The 19,996-nt window shown below is 38.6% G+C and overlaps 2 protein-coding genes across 3 annotated transcripts in view; both read left to right on the top strand.

Moving 5' to 3' along the window:
- LOC117525771 (oxysterol-binding protein 1-like) overlaps positions 1-5,868 on the top strand; it is a 29,368-nt gene extending 23,500 nt beyond the window's left edge. For both annotated transcript variants that reach the window (XM_034187711.1, XM_034187710.1), the window contains one exon: positions 2,678-5,868. In XM_034187711.1, coding sequence (XP_034043602.1) covers positions 2,678-2,820 — 143 coding nt within the window. In that variant the 3' untranslated portion in view covers positions 2,821-5,868. The remainder of the gene's footprint in view (positions 1-2,677) is intronic.
- A 3,255-nt stretch (positions 5,869-9,123) lies between these two features.
- casp3a (caspase 3, apoptosis-related cysteine peptidase a) lies at positions 9,124-17,345 on the top strand. The gene is made up of 6 exons (XM_034188442.1): positions 9,124-9,310; positions 10,828-10,937; positions 13,085-13,213; positions 13,927-14,102; positions 14,201-14,312; positions 15,523-17,345. The coding sequence occupies exons 1-6, from the start codon at positions 9,231-9,233 to the stop codon at positions 15,750-15,752; spliced, it is 837 nt and encodes a 278-aa protein (XP_034044333.1). The 5' UTR covers positions 9,124-9,230; the 3' UTR covers positions 15,753-17,345.
- The last annotated feature ends 2,651 nt before the right edge of the window (positions 17,346-19,996 follow it).

Raw genomic sequence — 19,996 nt, 5'->3', positions numbered from 1 at the left:
CATACGCCTGTTGCATGCAAGTAACCTCTTGACGTTTTTGCGCAGTGTTTGTCATATCTATTGTTTTAACTTTACTTTTCAAAACTTCCCCCTGCCCCTTGTATAAACAAGTATTCTGATCATTACATGCATATGCAATGGTATTATATTGGATTATAATTGTAAGTAAATAAATCAATACAGATTATGACCCTGTTGCTCATATTCTCTCATTTGCACCTTTTTAAACTTACACTCTCAGTGGAAGGAAGACTTTGTAAAGCAAGTAGCATTAATTTTGCTCTCTAGCTTGTTTGGTAGTTTGTGTATTTCTAGTTTTTTGGAATATTTTATAGGATGTTGTCGCTGGCTGTATAAATAAAGCATTAGCATGATATCTGTCAATGATTTCAGTCTTATTGAATGTTATTTATTTGGCCTAACTGAGGCATATCTGATGAATTATATGGACAATTTAGACATTTTCATAAGTCTTCTGAGCAGCCTTTCATTCGCTGATTCAGGCTTTCCAAATGTCAGGATTTGCTGCTTTTCTCTTTTTATGCCATTAGGCACTGAACATCTTTTGATAAGCTGTTCATTGCCAGATTTCTTGATCATTAAAATAATAAGTTGCAGACCTTAATAATAATAAAACTTGTCATTAATGTTATTGATCTCTTACATCATCACTGTAAATTGTTTAATGAACAACAAAATGTGGTGGAGAGGTGATGAGCAGCAATGTTTTCAGCTGGACAGTTATGTTTGTAGCATTATTTCTTAAAAGATGGAAACTTCATTAGCAGTACTATTTGTCTTCACTATAACAGATGAAGATGCTGATTGACTGAGAAGTTTCAAAGAGGTTTATCTCACTATGAATTTAAGAAAGGGGGAGAAAATCAAAACACTGGATCCAGAATAGGACCAACATTTTAAAGGCTTCTTCCTCTTAAGGCCCTGCCTCATGTCCTATGACTGCTGGGATAGGCTTCCCCCCCCCAACCCTTAGTTGGAGTTAGCGGTTGAAGATGAGCAAGTGACCCTGCTTTCAAACAAACCAATGAGCAGGCGTGAGTGAACACAAATTTCCAAGGGGGAGGGGGAGCGAGGTCAGTTCTCCTAAACATGACTTCTAGGATTTCCTTGTATATGAGAGAGATCTATTGCAAAAGTTCAGTTTTGCAGGGGTCACACACCCTGCTCCTGGAGATCACCATATTTTCCACATGTGCCTGCTGCAACCACAGCAGATCTCTTGATTGGCTGAGCACCCATGACTTAGGGCCCTGTCCCACTGGTGTCTAGGAGGATTTGCGCATGAAATGAGGAGACAAAAGCTGAGCGTCCGCAACAAAGGTTGGTGGAAATGAGAAATGTCCCGGGGTGGATCAGCGAACACATGAGGAAGAAAAGCGGATATAACAGGGAACAGAAGCGAAGGCGACCGTGGAGGCGCCCCCATGAGGGGCACAGCGGCCGTGATGCACTTGCTTCATCCGTGCCCACTCTGTCTGCATGCGCGACATACCATTTGCGACCGTGATGTGGCCGTGCTGAGCACGCGTCATATCTGTTTTGCACGCTGTCCCGGTCCGCCGACAAGCCGCGCCACCCCATCGGTTGCAGATTTCAGCGGATGACGGGATATGCGGCGCGTTGGTTGTGTATGTCCTGCGTATGTCTTCAGTAAGTGTTCAGGCAGTGATGCGGATCTCATCCGCAGCAGGATTTTTGAGCCGCTCAAAAATCCTGGCTGCCGACATGCGTGCCTCTGCGGATGATCACGGACATGTTCGGATGGCGGCCGACTCATACAGGAATGTTACACGGTTATTGCGGTTGTTTGGCGGATGTGGGCCACTTTTGTGCGCATTCCATCCGCAAATCCTCCTAAACGCCAGTGGGACAGGGCCCTTAGTTATTGCTGGGTGGAGCAGGGAGAGCTGGAAAACATGCAGGGCAGATGATCTCTAGGAGACATGTTGGTGAGCCCTGGTTTAGGGCTTTGTGCTTTGTCCTCAGGGTAAATGGTTTCTGCACCATGTTCTTCCACAGATTTCCTTTTTATGGACAGATGCCATTTTAAGAAGTACCAACAGCTTTATAGGTCTGTGTAGCCCTACTTTTTTGGGGGGGCATGTTCCAAGACTATCTTTTCACTTGGGACAAAAAATAATTACATGCCGGCTGTCGAGGAGGAACTCATTCCTTAGAACCAGACCCTCCTCAGCAGTTGACTTGTAATGCCTCTGTGTGCATATTGAGCTCCGCATGTCAACCGGCCATGCCATCGGGTACTTTTAATGAATTTTGGCCTGTTCAGTAGAAACAAGAAATGGTTTAATTTTGAGTGATTGCCCCATCCAATAACGTAAATTAACCGGTTAGCTTATGCTTGCTGCGGCAGCGTGTGTATTCTAAATAAATGTGCTGATTTCAATTTTTTGTTGTTGTTTTGTTTGTACTGAGTAGAAAATATGCCCCCTAAAACAATTAAAAACAGAGCAGGCCTTAAATTCCCATAGTTCTCGAATCTCAGAAGTTTGCTGTATTTGCATGTTTGATTGGCAAAGACATTAAATTGCTTTGTTCCCTTAGTTGACAGCATAATCATTTACACAGTAGCTTCTTTGCAGTCGTGTGTGTGTTTGTGAATATTTATTCACTTACTGATTTGTTTTTCTCCCTTCAGGTGTCCATCATGATAATTACCAAGCACTGTGGTTTGAGAAAGTGGATGATCCTGTGTCTGGAGAGACCATGCACGTCTACAAGGGAGGTTACTGGGAGGCTAAGGAGCGTGGAAGTTGGCACATGTGCCCCGACATCTTCTAATCACAGCTGAATCTGTGTGTGTGTGTGTGTGTGTGGCTGTGTCACCCAAACAAATGAGAAGATGGTAAAAGACACCTTTGGTGGAATGTGGAAGCAGGTGTGAAATCATCTTGGCTTTGTCTGATAGAGCCGCCTCCTATGTGTTCCTGCACAGATCTTCTCTGGCTCCTCCTCAGGACAGAGTGGTTGTGACCTGGTTCCTGTCTTTACCCCCTCATCATAAACATGTAGTAATTTTGCAGCTGGTTAATATTTAGAGTTGGCCGTCACTTCCTCTCAAACACCGATTATGTTTGTCTCAGCTGTTTCTTCTCCAAGATTCAGCGTTATATGGCGCAACCTTTTAGTTGCATTTTGCAACATATTCCAGCAAATGCAGTTATGTAGTTCCACATCACCTGAAGTGAAGTTCCTTGAGATAAATGTATAATTATTTTGCATTTACTTTGTCACATTTTTTGCGTGACCATTGTAGGTCATTTTATTCATACCCAACACTTTCGGCAGCTTACACACTAAATCACGTGTACGTGAATAGCTTGGCTGCAGTGGTTCTCACAAAGAGTGATTAGACAGTGCTGCGCAAAACTTTGAAGACAATGAAAAGCTGCTGCATATCTAATGTTTTCTTTTCAGTAATAAAGCTACATTTTTGGGTGATTTCCTGCAGTTTATGAGAATCACATTTTTAATAAGTGATCAGTAACTTTGTGTTGTCATGTCCCAGGCAGCACACCTGGAAAAAAAAAGGTAGATATATTTTTTAAAATTGGGGTACTAATTTGATTATTTTAGTTTGTTTAGTCATTTTGACTTTCAGTTAAGACTAATTAAAGGGGTCATCAGATGCTAAGTTTACTCAAAATTCTAAGGAGTCTAAAACGAACACTTATAAACGCAGGCAGGCCTTCTCTGGCGGATAAATGGCCTATTTGAACACTTGATTATTGTTTTGTTTTTTTGTTTTTTGTCTGGTACAGGGTAGGGATGGGAATCGGAAAAATTTGTTTTTTTTTTTTACTCCATTGATGTTATCTGCCACAGATGTTATCTGTTCCTGCCACTATATTTTGACGGTTCTATGTTGTAAAAACTCATCCATCATGACATCATAATCTCTCTTGAACAAGCTCCAGTGACAAACCTGTGCACATCTCTATTTTATTTGCACAGGAAATTAAGACATGGATAAATCAATAGATCAGACTGATAATCAGAATTGATAATACCATAATCCTAGTTAAAATCTCATCAGTTCCCATCCCTAAAGTTGAATGTGATGTAAGATAATATGCAAAGTTGGCCTTTGGCTTTATTGTGATTTGTGTTGCTACTTTGTTTCCTGAAGTGAAACATGTTTTGAGGCAAATCACGTCTACGCATTATCTTTTTGTGTCACGTTTTAAATTATCTTCTTATATTTCAGTGGTTTATCTACTGAAGAAATATTTGGGAATATATAGCAATAGTGATAAGGTGTGCAATTGCAAGTTTGTGATTATTTGAGTGATTTCTGACTTACTAATCTTGAAAATTTATAATTATGAAATGGAAATAGCTAGAGATTTTCTTTTTTGTACCCTTTATTGATTGTAACTTAACAATGTGCACCTTTTTTTATTTTTTTATTTTATGGAAACAAAACTTCACTTATGTGGTACTAAACCAATTTGTATCAGTGACACTAAATGACTATCTTGCGCACTGTTACCACTTGGGAAGAAAAAAAAATGTGGCTTTATTTTTGCTCAGTGTATTTTAAGCAGCGTTGCTTTCAATCAGCTAGTGAAATGTAAAAACAAAAACTAATTGCATAAATTGTTGAATAAGACATGATTTTCAGTTGTATAACAATTCAAGATACGTGAGACCTTGTAGGCACCTAACATTTATCTCTAATTTATATTTCCATAAACTATATGAATTCCGGCGGTGTGAAATTTGGGGCCAAAATGAGATGGTTTTTGATTAATCTGTTGGTTTGTTGTTTGTGTAAATATTGATAATTTTGGGTAAATTTTGAACAGAAGAGCTGTGTGCTGGTTTCTCTTGGCTTTTTGAGCAGTGACATGAGGGGAAATGCTCTTTTCCTGTTTTCCTGTTGAACATAGCTTTAATGTTGATTAGTCTTGCCTAATTATGCTGATGGTGTACACTTTTGATGGGCAAGAGGGGGGAAAAAGTGCCTCTCCATTTACGTGTGGCACAAAATGAAACGTGAGCAGTCTGAAAATCAAAGTGAACTCATGACCTGAATTCTGTCATTGTATCAACTTCAGGTGTCATGAACAGTCAAACTGATGTATGAAAACAAAATTCCAGTTTACATTAAAGTGTACTTATAAGAACAACACAGAAAAAAAAAAGTTATAAAACATAATGGTGAATCTGTTGAATAAAGGCATTTAGATGTTATCTGAATATATTGGTGACAAAATATTCTTTTTGTTTTTTTTCTCGGGTTGTGTTCATTATACAGAAGTTTTTCTTTGAATTTTTGTTTCTCCAAAATGCTTCCTTTGGGGGGGGTGATTGTCAAAACTAGCATCTATTGTTTGTCATTTAAATTAACCCATGACAAATAGGAGAGATGAATCTACAGCTTGATGGAATGTCATTAATTTTTGAAAATTGGTTTGGCAAATTGTTCTGTTCTTTTTTAAGTATGTTTATATATATATATATATAAAAAAATCCTTCTTGTCTAAACTGTAGTCTTCCATTTGTATTATTTCCCCCTTCAAAGATCTATGATTTTTACTATATTCTCTGTATCGGAGAGTTTTCACAACTTGCCACAGTTCTTTAAAAATTACATTTTATAAAGCACTTTAATACATTACCTTTGATTTGATTTTGGTAAATGCTGAACTTTTGAGACCGGGTATATATGAGTTTGTCATCTGAGGTTTTTACAACATTTTTGTGAACCAAGTTCAGTCATTGAAAACATAATTTCTTTGCTTTTTCTTGTATCTTTCCTTCCTGTTCTTGAATGGAGATTTCAAAGCAGAGTTGTTCAAGGTTGCATTAAAGTGTGAATTCAGATGGTGTTTGGTGTTCTTACCAAGTGCTATAAACATGGCAAGTTTTAATTTTAATCTGCATAAAAGCACTATTATAGAAAATCAGGGTTGGTAAGTCTCAATTACTTGCATATAACCAAGGTTGGGTAGGATTACTTTGAAAGAATACATGTAGATTACATGTATGTATGTACATACATTTGGATTACTTGTAATCTGGTTAATTTTGGATTACATTTCAAAGTAATCCTACCCAACCTTGCATATAATCCACCAGATGACAATAACAATAAATACAATGCGTATTTATATGGCAAACAAAATACATCAGATATTTAGGCTTAAGCATCCTGCAAGATTTATCAAAATTATTTGAATGCAATTATGTTCCTCTACAAAAAAATAAGGAAGATATAACCAAATGGAACCTAACTCCTTTCCTTAATTTTCTTCAAGAATTGAATCTATTAAAAATGAATACCAAGAATATTATATTTATTTCAGACCTTACCAAGAGAGATCAATCAAAGCCATTTTAATGAATGGGAAAAAGTGTTACCAAGATATTTATGACAAGGCAAGAGACCTAGGGTTCGTCTCAAAACTTAACATCTACAACTTTACATTTTCAGACACTTTTTCAGCAGTTTTTTTTTTGTGAAGTTGGTTACCAGTTACAAGTTAACTTATTCACTTATTCAGACACATATTCTGATTTTTTTTTTTTTTTTTTGTATGAATGACATCCAGTGGACCCACAGAGATGCATAATATGGGTTGCCGCGGAGCTATGTGACTTCGGGCGAAGTGACCACATGCTTCCGCGACTGGCTGCCCAATGAAAACAAGCTCGGGCTGCATTGATTGTCTGTTGAAATCAGCTGGTTTTGTTTTGTCTCGAGCTTGCTTCTAACAGCCAGCTGATAGTTCTCACTGCCCAGACTGATGAGATTTATACACCAAGTTGACCTGAAATGAACCTTTGTACATTAAATTGACTTTATTGGCAAGTCTGACCCCTTTGAAAAGTGACCAAGTTACATGTTTGAGCTTGGCGATGTTTTCGTTGGCCAAAAATGGCCACCAGAGGGCGCTCAGTGTGAAGTTGGCGACAACCCATAGGAAATCGGGCTGAAATTGCGAATATCTGTCTAAATTTCTGTCCAGTCCTGGTGTTTAATCAGCCGAAAAAACACCCCTCTAATTGTTTTTGTTCTGCTCAATGGTAAGCTAATCGCCCACATCAAGTGTCGGACACAGCAGGAATCAAGCGCGAGATCTCGGCTTTGTAAGTGAATGTCTCTAACCGCTGTTCCACCTGATTGAGACAACGTCAAAAATCGTTATTTTTTATAAAAGTAGTTGGAAAATAGATAGGATATATGTCTACATAAGGCTGTATTTCTCATTATGACGTCACCTCTTCTGGTGGCTAAATCGAGGCGTGTCCTTTAACATCCAATCACCGCAGGTTCGAGACTCAACACCCCCCCATCCAAATAGTCGCCCTTTAAGTACACATTACAGGAAGTCCCTATTTGAGACACAAAACAGTTCACAATCGAGATGGGGGGAGATCTAAATAACATTTAAAGTGGACAAGCAGTGATAATTTTCATTGCTTTTTTCTTATTATTACTATTATTACTTACTTACCTAATAATATCAATCAATCAAACCATATACTTTATTGCGGACTCAACTACATAACATAACATTAAAAATAATCATACTTACGTATTATTATTATTGTTGTTATTATTATTATTATTAAGTTGGTAACTAGTAACCAACTTTACTCTGGTTATATGTTGTGTATACGAGGGCTGTCAATAAAGTAACGGTCCTTTTTATTTTTTTCAAAAACTATATGGATTTCATTCATATGTTTTTACGTCAGACATGCTTGAACCCTCGTGCGCATGCGTGAGTTTTTCCACGCCTGTCGGTGACGTCATTCGCCTGTGAGCACTCCTTGTGGGAGGAGTCGTCCAGCCCCTCGTCGGAATTCCTTTGTCTGAGAAGTTGCTGAGAGACTGGCACGTTGTTTGATCAAATTTTTTTCTAAACCTGTGAGACACATCGAAGTGGACACGGTTCGAAAAATTAAGCTGGTTTTCAGTGAAAATTTTAACGGCTGATGAGAGATTTTGAGGTGATTCTGTCGCTTTAAGGACTTCCCACAGTGCGAGACGTCGCTCAGCGCTCTCAGCCGCCGTCATCAGCCTGTTTCAAGCTGAAAACCTCCACATTTCAGGCTCTATTGATCCAGGACGTCGTGAGAGAACAGAGAAGTTTCAGAAGAAGTCGGTTTCAGCATTTTATCCGGATATTCCACTGTTAAAGGAGATTTTTTTAATGAAAGACGTGCGGACGGGTCCGCGCGTCGGGACGCAGCCGACGCGACGCTCCGCCACAGGAAAAACACCTCTGTTGAAAGCCTTAAGGACAAGTTGGAACATGTCCTGCCTGTTAAACAATTTCTCATATACTCACTCCACTGAAAGCCATCAAAAGCCGCCTGGATTTTACAAATGGTTATCAACACGGAGGTGTTTTTCCTGTGCCGCCGCACCGCCTCGGCTGCGTCCCGACGCGCGGACCCGTCCGCACGTCTTTCATTAAAAAAAATCTCCTTTAACAGTGGAATATCCGGATAAAATGCTGAAACCGACTTCTTCTGAAACTTCTCTGTTCTCTCACGACGTCCTGGATCAATAGAGCCTGAAATGTGGAGGTTTTCAGCTTGAACAGGCTGACGACGCCGCCTGAGAGCGCTGAGCGACGTCTCGCACCGTGGGAAGTCCTTAAAGCGACAGAATCACCTCAAAATATCTCATCAGCCGTTAAAATTTTCACTGAAAACCAGCTTAATTTTTCGAACCGTGTCCACTTCGATGTGTCTCACAGGTTTAGAAAAAATTTTGATCAAACAACGCGCCAGTCTCTCAGCAACTTCTCAGACAAAGGAATTCCGACGAGGGGCTGGACGACTCCTCCCACAAGGAGTGCTCACAGGCGAATGACGTCACCGACAGGCGTGGAAAAACTCACGCATGCGCACGATGGTTCAAGCATGTCTGACGTAAAAACATATGAATGAAATCCATATAGTTTTTGAAAAAAAATAAAAAGGACCGTTGCTTTATTGACAGACCTCGTATATTTGAGACGAAATGCTGATCAAAATAAATGTGGACCGGTAAGCTCAATTATTTATTTATTTAAAAAAAAAAAAAGTCTTGCCGGTGACCTGTATCACGTGATTAGACCTCCGTGAGATCAGCATCTTTTGTGTCGTGCAGCGTTAGCTACACGTCTCTGCGTTAGCAGTAGCTGTTTCTTTAGGGCAATTAGTGTTTAACCGTTAATTATTTCTATCGCATGATGTCGGCAAACGGCCCTGGAAGTACATTTGACTGCTTAGACTCGAAGCGAAGCGGCGGCGATGGCGACGGAGAACGGTGAGTCGCGTTTAAACTGGCTAATTAGCTCACGTCACGTTACTGTCAAACCAAAGACCTACTTGATTGAATTTGTTTGGTAAAATCTGTTTGGATATGAAAATCGGAAATGAATGTTTAAAACATACTATAAAGGTTTGGACAGATACTGGATCGATTTCTCGAGCTAGATTTTCCACCATCAGTGTGGGATCATAGAGATGGGCGGCTAAATACCTCATTATCTTTAAACTGCTATTTTTAGAAGCACACTTCAAGTCCTTCACACAACCTCAAGAACAATTTGGCCTCCCTTCAAATGATTTTTATAGATATTTGCAGATAGGCACCACATTACAAATTGTAAAGAAAAAGAGAGAATTGGTAAAATCCCAAATGGTACAGAACAATATTTTATAACAATTTTTGAGAAACATCTTCTGGTAAGCAAACATATTTCCCATCTCTATAAAAGACTTTGAACAGATCTGTTTCAAAATACGTACAATGCCAAGGAAAGATGGGAATTAGAATCGAATATGATAATAGAAGACGAACTGTGGGATAAACTCTGTAACAGCAGTCATAAAGGAATCAGTAGTCGGCAGTGGATAGAATTAGACTGGAAACTCAAAATCGAAAGTTACGCATGTAACTATGGTTCTATGAATCCTGGATGACCGCCAGAGGCGGTGCATAAGCACTGAATGATCACCTTTGTGCGAAATCAGGTCGAGAATAAATGTAAACAAAGTCACGTGACTGTCAGGTGACCTACATGACCCTATATAAGTCACGTACGTGACACCTTAAACCTTCTCGCACAATGGACACAAATGCAAATGGCCTGGACTCAGATGTGTAAGGTGAGCTGGGATGATGCCAACAAAGACACCCACCATGTCACCCCCAAAATACCACTCTTTCTGTCCAAATATCATTTCTAGAGCTTACGTTTGTATTGAACACCTACAGCAATTCATGTGTCCTGACTCCCTTTAGTACTACATTTGACCTTGAACCTTGGGGTCAAGTTCAAATATGCAAATGGGTATATTTTGCCTTCTCTGCACCAAATTTCTCTTCTAAAGCTGAAATTTGCATTGAACACTTTTAGCAAATTGTTCTTTTCCAGCTCCCTTGTGCCAACTCAAATGCAAGATCAAAATCTGGACACCAGGATCAAAATGAATGGAAATTAGTGGAAATGGAAATTGATGGAGAACTATTATTTGGCCTTTTTGTACTTATTTTTCCTTACCACTGTTGCTCTGGGGGTTGGTAAGGTTAGACCTTACCTGTGTGAAGTGCCTTGAGGCAACTCTGTTGTGATTTGGTGCTATATAAAGGAAAATAAATTGAAATTGAATTGACTGTCCCTTGCCATGAAATAGCGGGACCATTGAAATGGACTGTGTGTGTCCGTCTGTGCTTATTTGCTTAATTTGTCACCATGCCGTATCAGCATAATAGGTGTGAGACCTCAGCCGAGTATGGGTTTGTTGTTGTTGTTCAAGTTTTGTGTTGTTGTCCTTCAGGTCACAGGCAGAGGTGGATTCCAGCTCCCACAGCTTCAAATACAGCCTCACTTACCCCAGCATCGGCCAGTGTGTCATCATCAACAACAAGAACTTTGACAGACGAACAGGTTATTTGTGGTTATTTGATTACTGTATCCTCAAAGTTCCACAATGTGGTGTCTGTGTGGAGAAATTCCCTTGCAACAAACAAAATCGCAGCCTGAAACGGAACGTTTTATACTGTAACGTGTCTGTATAAATTAACTGCAGTTATATAGTACTTTTCCAGCTGATGGAGATATTCAAAGCACTTTCAGTGATGCATTCTCTTTCAGTGACCTTCTCTATTTGACACCACAATGTCAGAGTACCGTCCTGTCAACTACACACTGATAGCCAAGTCAGGGATTATTCTTCTGATAATGCTGACCTTTAAATGTCATACTTTACATGTATATCACAAACAGTCACAAACAAATCTACTACACTGTTAGCACTTACATTCAATGAAGAGAATGGAGTTGATGGAACTCTGTCTTACTTAAGGGCTACATTACAGACCAGCTGAGTGGAAGTCTCAGAGCATGTAGGAGACCCATGGTGGACTGAAGTGTGGAGATGTAGGCTCGTAACCAGAAGATCCTCAGTTCAAACCTGGCGTAGGAATAATCTCTAAGGTGCCCATGACCAATAGACCTGTTCAAAATATCAAATGTTACAAAATCTTTTGGGCCACATGTTCTTCTTGTTCCACTAATGTTGTTCTTGTTCCACTAATAAAATAAAAGATCTGTGCCAAATTTTATTGTAATTGGACATTGTTTATGGGTTCCCCACAAAGCAACAATTTTCCCCAAACAAGCAATGTAGTAATCCAGTAATTCCAGTAATGTTCTCCTCTGGGTGACCAATCAACCACCACTGTTTGCAATTAGAAGCCATCACATGTACCTGTAAAAGAACTATATAATGGCATCAAGAGTCTTCTCCCGTTAGGGTGATGTTGCCTTGCCAGTGGATGGAGAGAAAAATGTCACACTGGGGGACCTGTAATCTTATCTGATTGAGTTCAGATTTTGTCTGCACCTATAAAGCCTCAAGTGGAACAAAAACAATATGTGGCCAGAAGTCTCTCACAACTTTTATTTTTTCCACTGTATAACATGAACAGCCCTAATAACCAAATTGTTCCTAGTATGTAGTTGACATGGCTTTTTAAAGGACGTCACACAGAAATCATAACTTAGATTTAGGCTGTTAGTGACCATCTGATGATACACCGGGATTACTTTGTGCACTTCCCTGACCAATCTCAAAGTATGCAGTATTTGCAACAAACAGCTACGGAGACTGCTGAAAACAAAGTACTTGTGAGTACTTGTTTTTCTGAGTGTTTCAGACAGTGTTTATGTAGCTTTGGGGAAATGTCCCAGCATGCTGTTGAATGGAATGCAGCTGCTAACGTTAAGAACAGAGCTGCAGATTGCAAAGTTTACATAATTGTGATGTCATGTTATGATGACTTGTTTTTAAGTGATAACTTTATTTTGATCCAGACAGGGTAAAAGCAGCAGCTGCTCTCCACTGTAAGAAGATTTAGTGCATGTGTGCATCCATTAGTCATGAACGCAGTCTTGTTTAAAAATAATCTCTGTTAGAGGCTGAGCTTTGCACACGCTTATAAGTGTTGTCATCGATATAACTGAAAAATCTAAGAAATACATCTGTGTGATCAGGTAGCCTGAAAAAAGAACTGAGAGGTAAAAGAAAACAGTGATCCATGATAGCATGGATCATTGTTTTTTTTTACCTCCTTCCCTGTTCTCCACAAAAGCAACAAGATTTGTTTTTAACAAAAATAACATTTTCAGACTGGTTTATGAAGTATAGTCCTCCAATCTGCTTTAGATTAGGGTAGAACGGTGGCTTAGTGGTTAGTACTGTTGCTTCACTGCAAGGTCACCGAGCAATTCCCACCTGTGGCCTTTCTGTGTGCAGTTTGCATGTTCTCCCCGTGTTGGCGTGGGTTTTCTCCGGGTGCTCCGGTTTCCTTCCACATTTAAAGACATGCGGGTTAAGGGAACTGGAAACTTTATAATTGCCCAGGTCTCCCTTGCAAAAGAGATCTCCATCTCAGTGATACTGATTAAATAAAGGTTTAAAAAAGATTAGCATGTTAAAAATGCTCATGTTTTGCTAAAATGTGGTTGTCAATAATTCTTTATTTGTAGTTATCTTCATGTTCTTAAAGTAATCATTTTTTTTGTTTGTACAGGCATGAATCAACGAAATGGTACAGACATAGATGCTGCTAACGCGATGAATGTGTTTGCAAAGTTGGGTTATAAAGTGAAGCTTTACAACGATCAGACAGTCCAGCAGATGAAACAGGTTTTAACCTTTGGTAAGTACTGTGTGACGCAGAATCCACATACAGTACATCCTCTAATTCCTCGAAAAACCATAAATAGGTAAACATATGTTATGAATGCCATGTTATGAATGCCTAATAGTCTGCAGGTTTTTGTGCCATCCAGTGACCTCAGCATGTGTTTGCACTGGTGAGGTCATCAGCTCAAAGAGATCTTTAACTTTGAAGCACTTCCTGAAGTGATCAGTTGGAGGAGGCTTTTGTCCCCTCCACTGAACTCTACACTACTAGTGTAGAGTTCAGTGCCCTCACTGTGTAAAATTGCCCATCTCTGCTTTGCACAATGAGTTAGGTGTGTAATAATCAATTTTGCTGTGTAAAAATGGGACCAATTACACTGTGAGGCTTAAAAATCAAGTGTGATGGAAAGTTACACAAGCTTTCTGTGTGCATTGAGGTTTGTTTCCATAAATAAAAGGCCTTTGCTAACAGCTGAGGACAGCTATGAAGACAGTAATTTTAGTACTGGATTAGTGTGGATTAGATCCACTATGAACTCTGCATTTCTACAATACATTTTAGACTGGTGCAACTGGTGAAGCTGGTCTATTTTGGAAATGAATATGAACTCTACAGTTCATTTTATCCTGGTTAAAGCTTTTACATGAATGTCATCATAGCATGTCTGACAGCTTTTGACCTGTTTTATCTATAGACGTATAACAGTCTCTCTCTTGTTTTGTCAGTTTCAAAGGAAGATCATGACAGTGCCGCCTCCTTTGTATGTGTTCTTTTGAGTCATGGAGATGAAGGTGTATTCTTTGGTACAGATGGCTCAATAGAGCTCAAGTGTCTCACATCACTGTTTCGTGGCGATCGCTGCAAAACATTGGTTGGAAAACCAAAACTCTTCTTCATCCAGGTATTATAAAAGTTTCTAATTTCTGCACTAACCCCCTGCTGGACTCTATTGTTAAACCTGTTACTGGTTTTGTATTTATGTTTGTGAACACCGAGTAGGCTTGCAGAGGTACTGATTTAGATGCGGGTATTGAAGCGGACAGTGTCGATGATGGCGCCATGAGGATCCCAGTGGAAGCAGACTTCCTCTATGCCTACTCCACAGCCCCAGGTTCATACACTCTTTTTCTTTGTGATTTTGCTGTTGTATGGTTATACTTAACTAGCATGTTGTCTGTGGGGATCCACGGGTTCTAGATTGGGTAGTGATTATAAAATACATAGCTGACATTTTTCAAGGGTGGTAATAAATGATGCAGTTTGTATAATGAGCTGGAATGGCGTGTGAGTCCAGAAGAACTCAACCCAATTACTTCCTGTTAATTATGTAATTTTTTAATATTAATATACTGTCTTAATGTATTTATAAATTGTTTAGGTTCTTGTTATCATATATACACTACTATTATTATTGTTATCAGTATTATTTTAGTTTATTATTACTTCTATTTTGTCATTTGATTTTTAAATGGACTGCAATGGAAAAAATTGTTTTTACTTTTTTGTGTCATCCACATTTTTAACGTATTTACAAGGATATTTTGTACTTAAATTGAACTTACTAAATAAAATCATGCACACATACTTTTAATATATGGATGATTTACCGCCCCCTGCTGGAATGCGTGTGAGTCCAGAATGTAATTATCAATGTCCTTTGTTCAGGATTGTTAGCTAGTATCTGTAGTTTCTCCAAAAATATTAGTCTTATCAACATTCTGTTTTGGTGGCATTCATCCTTGACCCAAAATGCATAAGCATACCAAAGGGCAAATGTCAGCTCTCCATTGTTTGTCCATGATCTAAGTTAAACACACACACAGATGGAGCTTTTTGTCTTTTCTGCATTCTGCCACAAGCAGGTGCTTTTATTTTTACACACCCACAAGCAGAGAGGGTGGCGGAATCCAGCAAATGCACAACACTTCTCAGTCATGGTAATGGCAACATCACACTTAAGTAAAGTGACTAAATCAATTGAACTACAAAAACACAATAAATCAAGAACACTAATACTGTTGAACTAACGTGAACCACAATAACAACATTTAAAACCCCAAACCCTGAACTTCCATGGTGCATTGCAGCGCAACATCCATTGTTTACTGTTGTAAGATAATATCACTAATTTCTACAAAAATATTAGTTTTATCAACTTTGTGTTTTGGCGGTGTTCACCCTTGACCCAAAATACATAAGCATACCAAATGGCAAATGTCAGCTCTCCACAGTTTCGCCATGATCGAAGCCATACGCACACACAGAGGCCACTTGGCTATTATTATATAGATATTTATATCATGTCATACCTGTGTCCTCAGGCTATTACTCATGGAGGAACACCATCAGTGGGTCTTGGTTCATCCAGTCACTGTGTGATATGATCACCAAATACGGGAAAGAATTGGAGCTCCTGCACATCATGACACGTGTGAACCACAAGGTGGCAGTAGAGTTTGAGTCAGTTTCCAATTCCCCTGGTTTTGATGCAAAGAAACAGATCCCATGTATTGTGTCGATGTTGACCAAAGAAATGTATTTTTATCCTTGAGGTAAATCAGAAGTCTTCAGTTTCCTTTGGAAGAAACACCTAATTGATGGTATGTGGGAGGTTTATCTGAGATTTTCTGATGTTTACACTTTGAGAATAAAACCTCTGATCATGCTGTATAGATTTGGTGACACATTTCTATCACATTTCATAAGCTTGGCATTATAATTTTTAAAAGTTTTATAATGTTGCATAAATTGTCTAAATTTAACTGTATTTGTAGGTCTTATCTCAAAATGTTTTGGCACCGATTCTATACCAGGGCCAACATTCTCATTGAGTTTCTTTAGATATCCTTTCTTCAGTAAAAAAGCCCATATTCTAACCCATCCCCTCCCCCAATAAATAAATAAATAAAAACTAAAAAATAAATGAATAAATAAAATAATGTCCTGACACCATGCCTTTATCTGCCCCTCTTCCGAAATACAGTGGAATCGATTCCAGCATAGTCTTAAGATCCATAATGAGTTGACTCAAAATCAAATAGTTTTTGAGTAATTCTAAAAATATTACAGACACAGGATAATAAAACCATAATGTCAACAGATCATGAACATGAAGATAAAATGCAAGTAGTGCTGTGCGCAGTCATAGTAGGTGTTGCTAGTACTGAGTTGGACCCTCTTTTGCCTTTGGAACTGCCTTAATGCTTTGTGGGATAGAATCAGCAAGGTGCTAGAAACATTCCTCAGAGGTGTTCGTCCACATTGACATGATGCCATCACGCAGACTGCCCATTCTCCTCTGACCTTTAACGTCAACAAGGAATTTTCGTCCACACACCTGCCCTTCATTGGATATCTTTTTTGGACCATTCTCTGTAAACCCTAGAGATGGTTGTGCGTTAAAATCCAAGTAGATCAGCAGTTTCTGAAATACTCAGACCAACCTGTCTGGCACCAACTACCATGCCATGTTCAAAGTCCCTTAAATCCCCTTTCATCCCCATTCTGATGCTCTCTGTTTGAACTTTAGGAAGTTGTCTTCACCACATCTAGATGCCTAAATGCACCGAGTTACTTCCTTGTGACTGGCGGATTTGTTACTTGTGTTAATAAGCAGTTGAGCCTAATAAAGTGGCCAGTGAGTGTTTATCAGATGGTAGTTAGTCTGTTGTAATGAACACAGACCAAATATACATATTGAAAAACCAAACAGGGCTGTTGAAACATGTAATTATCAAATATGATAGTGGTGGTGGGGGGACAACACGAGTCCAAATGCCTACCCTTCAATCAGTATCATATCATGCATCAAATAAACACAATAATCTGATGAACGTGTCTTGGAAGATGCTGGACTGAAAATATTTTCCTTCATGCACAGACAGCCTCATATGGTGTGTGTGTGTGTAGTCCCCCAAACAGTTGAGGAGTTCCTCTTACAAGACTTATAGACTGACAGACAAAGTGACAGGTTGATTCCTACATACCCCCAAACGTTTGGATGTGGGGGTATAACACAGAGCTGTATATGAGAACTAGAGAGCGCACTCCAAATGCTGCACACTAAACGAAAACGTCCCTTCATGGACAGTGACATGACGCCTCCCAACCAGGCAAAATATTGATGAAGCACCCGGATTCACGACTGAACACACACAGAAAAATGCTCGCAAAATGTGTTAAAATGCCATTTTGACCTGAATATCGAGCCAGTAAAATTAAATTACATTATGTTAGAAATGTATTAAACTTACTCTGACACACACATTCCCAAGTACTAGTGTTGAAAGTTACATGGATCTGTGCTGTTCAAGCTGCTGAGCTGAGGCGTCCTGCACCATTACAATACATTTATATATATATATATATATATATATATATATATATATATATATATATATATATATATATATATATTTACACAATTATCCTTGATTGACCGAGTTTCATTCGTGAAGTCAGTGGTGTGGGTACACATCTCTGTGTGTCGGTGTGACTGTGAGCGGCACAAGCGCAGGTCATTATAATCTCATTATTTTAAGGTGCAAATAAAAAAATTTAAAAATCCCCAGTCTTGTCGAACAATTTTAATCACTAACGAGAAGTATTTTAACTAGACATTGGTCTAGCAGTGGAAAATATCAACTAGACATAAGTGAAGAGTTAATGGTCCATGTCATCGGGCGACACAGGTACGGCAGGAAACATACAGCTGTTTATCATCCAAATATCATGTACAAAGTGACAAGAAGAACCAAAACCACTTACTTATGGAAGGAAATATTGTCTCCCTTGTTCCTCCGTTTGTGGCTTTGCCAACATGCGCAGCTTTCCGGCATATTCCACCTGTTTCTTGAACTTCTATGCACGCAAATCACTAACTTGCCCAGAATTAAAATGGCGATCACGCCTCCTTGTCGGCACACGTCTCAGCACTACTGCGCTCTCTGGTTCGTATATACAGCTCCATGGGGTATAATTAGTCTTTTGTAATGCCAAGCTTTTACCAACAGATGCCTATTTGCTGTTTACGCGACACACATTTCAGGGATATATGTTGGGAAGCATTTATCTTAGAAGTAGATTTATGGTGAAACCCTAGATAAGTTCAGTGCTATTCAGGAAATTTTTAGGAGTCCAGTTTTTAAGTGAGACTCCTGTCCTCTGACAGGATCATGTGTGAAACGTGTGTATTTAAAGTCTTTTTTTCTTCTGTTTATTCTTATTGTTGTTATCTACTCCTATGCTGTTGACTTTCAGTCAGTTAATAAATTAAGTGGCACCTGTGTGTGCACACATAAAAATGAATGAATTTAGAACATCATCTTGGTTGTTTTAAATGATGACTAATATCACGCTGTTTTGGTTGTAAAGATCAGACTGTCTTGGATGTCAGCCTCACAAAAGGCTCAGATTTCATCAGTTTTTTTTCAGCTGTGTACAAAAGCCAATCAAATTGCACTTTGCTGCAGTTTGATGCATGTTCTAACGAGTTACTTGAATACAAACTTCACATTGTTGTTCACAAATGCACTTGTTCCATTAGTGGGTGGCATGTAACATTTTTCTCGTGGTATGTAGCATTTTTCTGTAAAAACTGAACTTTGGTTTTTGATATAAGGAACATGAAATTGTTGAGATTTTTACTGAACTGATCACATTCTATATTTACAGCAAATAATCTAAAAACAACTCTGGGATTTGAAATACTGCAGTTTGTGACAATTCACATTTGTAATGTAGTAATGGTTTACAAAGAAGGCTGGCTTTTGTAAACAATTAGTTTTGTGGAATGTTTTCCTTGGAAAAAAAATAAAGTGAAACACTTTTCATGATTTGAAAGTGTAATTTCTTTGTTGATTCGTGTTTTTATATTATCTATTTATGTAAGATGCATTTTAAATTGACAGATGCAGCCTGGGATAGTTGTGGGGGTACGATAATAAAAAAACTGAGGCGTAAAAGTTGTCCAACCCAGAGCAAAACAAATATACGGTAACATAAGTAACTGTAAGGCATGTGACAAATATTTTGTAGTATATTTTATATTGGTTGAGAAAAAAATTGACTATAGGTTCAAGGTGCAAAAAAATCCCTCAAAACATTGTCATTCATGTATTCCTTTGGGGGGAAAAACACACACACACAACAAAGTTTGAATATGTCGCTGTGCGTCCATATTGATTTCTGAGTTCATCAAGTGAACACAGTTTTCTGAAGTCCTCTGTACCGTTGGCAGTAGTTGGTATAGTTAACCTTAAACTTATGTACCTTCTGTATTCACTCACTGAAATGTTAACCGTGTTAGCTAAAGCGATAAACTAATTAGCTAAAGCTACCAATAACGGCAAGTTTATATATGATATGAATTTACTTGGCTTTTTTTCTTTTGTCTAAAACTGGAAAAAAGGGCCTAAAGTTATGAAATATGAATATGTGAAACATGGAGGGTTACAAAAAAACAAACTATGATCATAGCTATAAAAAAAGCTATGATCAAGGTACATAAATGAACACAAAATTACATAGTTTATTCACAGTATAGACACTATTACAACCCCAAATCCAGTGAAGTTGGGACATGTAAAATGTAAATAAAACAGAATACAATGATTTGCAAATCCTCTTCAACCTATATTCAAATGATCACAGAACAAAGAAAAAATAATGTTCAAACTGAAACTTTGTTTTTGTGCAAATATTTGCTCATTTTGAAATGGATGCCTACAACACATTTCAAAAAAGCTGGGACATTGGTATGTTTACCACTGTTACATCACCTTTCCTTCTAAAAAC

Source organism: Thalassophryne amazonica, chromosome 15 (assembly GCF_902500255.1).
Source record: "Thalassophryne amazonica chromosome 15, fThaAma1.1, whole genome shotgun sequence".
Lineage (NCBI taxonomy): Eukaryota > Metazoa > Chordata > Actinopteri > Batrachoidiformes > Batrachoididae > Thalassophryne > Thalassophryne amazonica.
The sequence above is the reverse complement of the archived record's forward strand: the minus strand, read 5'-3'. Positions and strand labels throughout refer to the sequence as shown.

What these genes read in the sequence shown, in the direction of transcription:
- casp3a (XM_034188442.1), top strand. Translation starts at nt 9,231, where the DNA reads ATGATGTCGGCAAACGGCCCTGGAAGTACATTTGACTGCTTAGACTCG. An exon ending in CAAAACTCTTCTTCATCCAG is followed by an intron (nt 14,103 to 14,200) that starts GTATTATAAAAG and finishes AACACCGAGTAG; the next exon opens with GCTTGCAGAGGTACTGATTT. An exon ending in TGCCTACTCCACAGCCCCAG is followed by an intron (nt 14,313 to 15,522) that starts GTTCATACACTC and finishes CTGTGTCCTCAG; the next exon opens with GCTATTACTCATGGAGGAAC.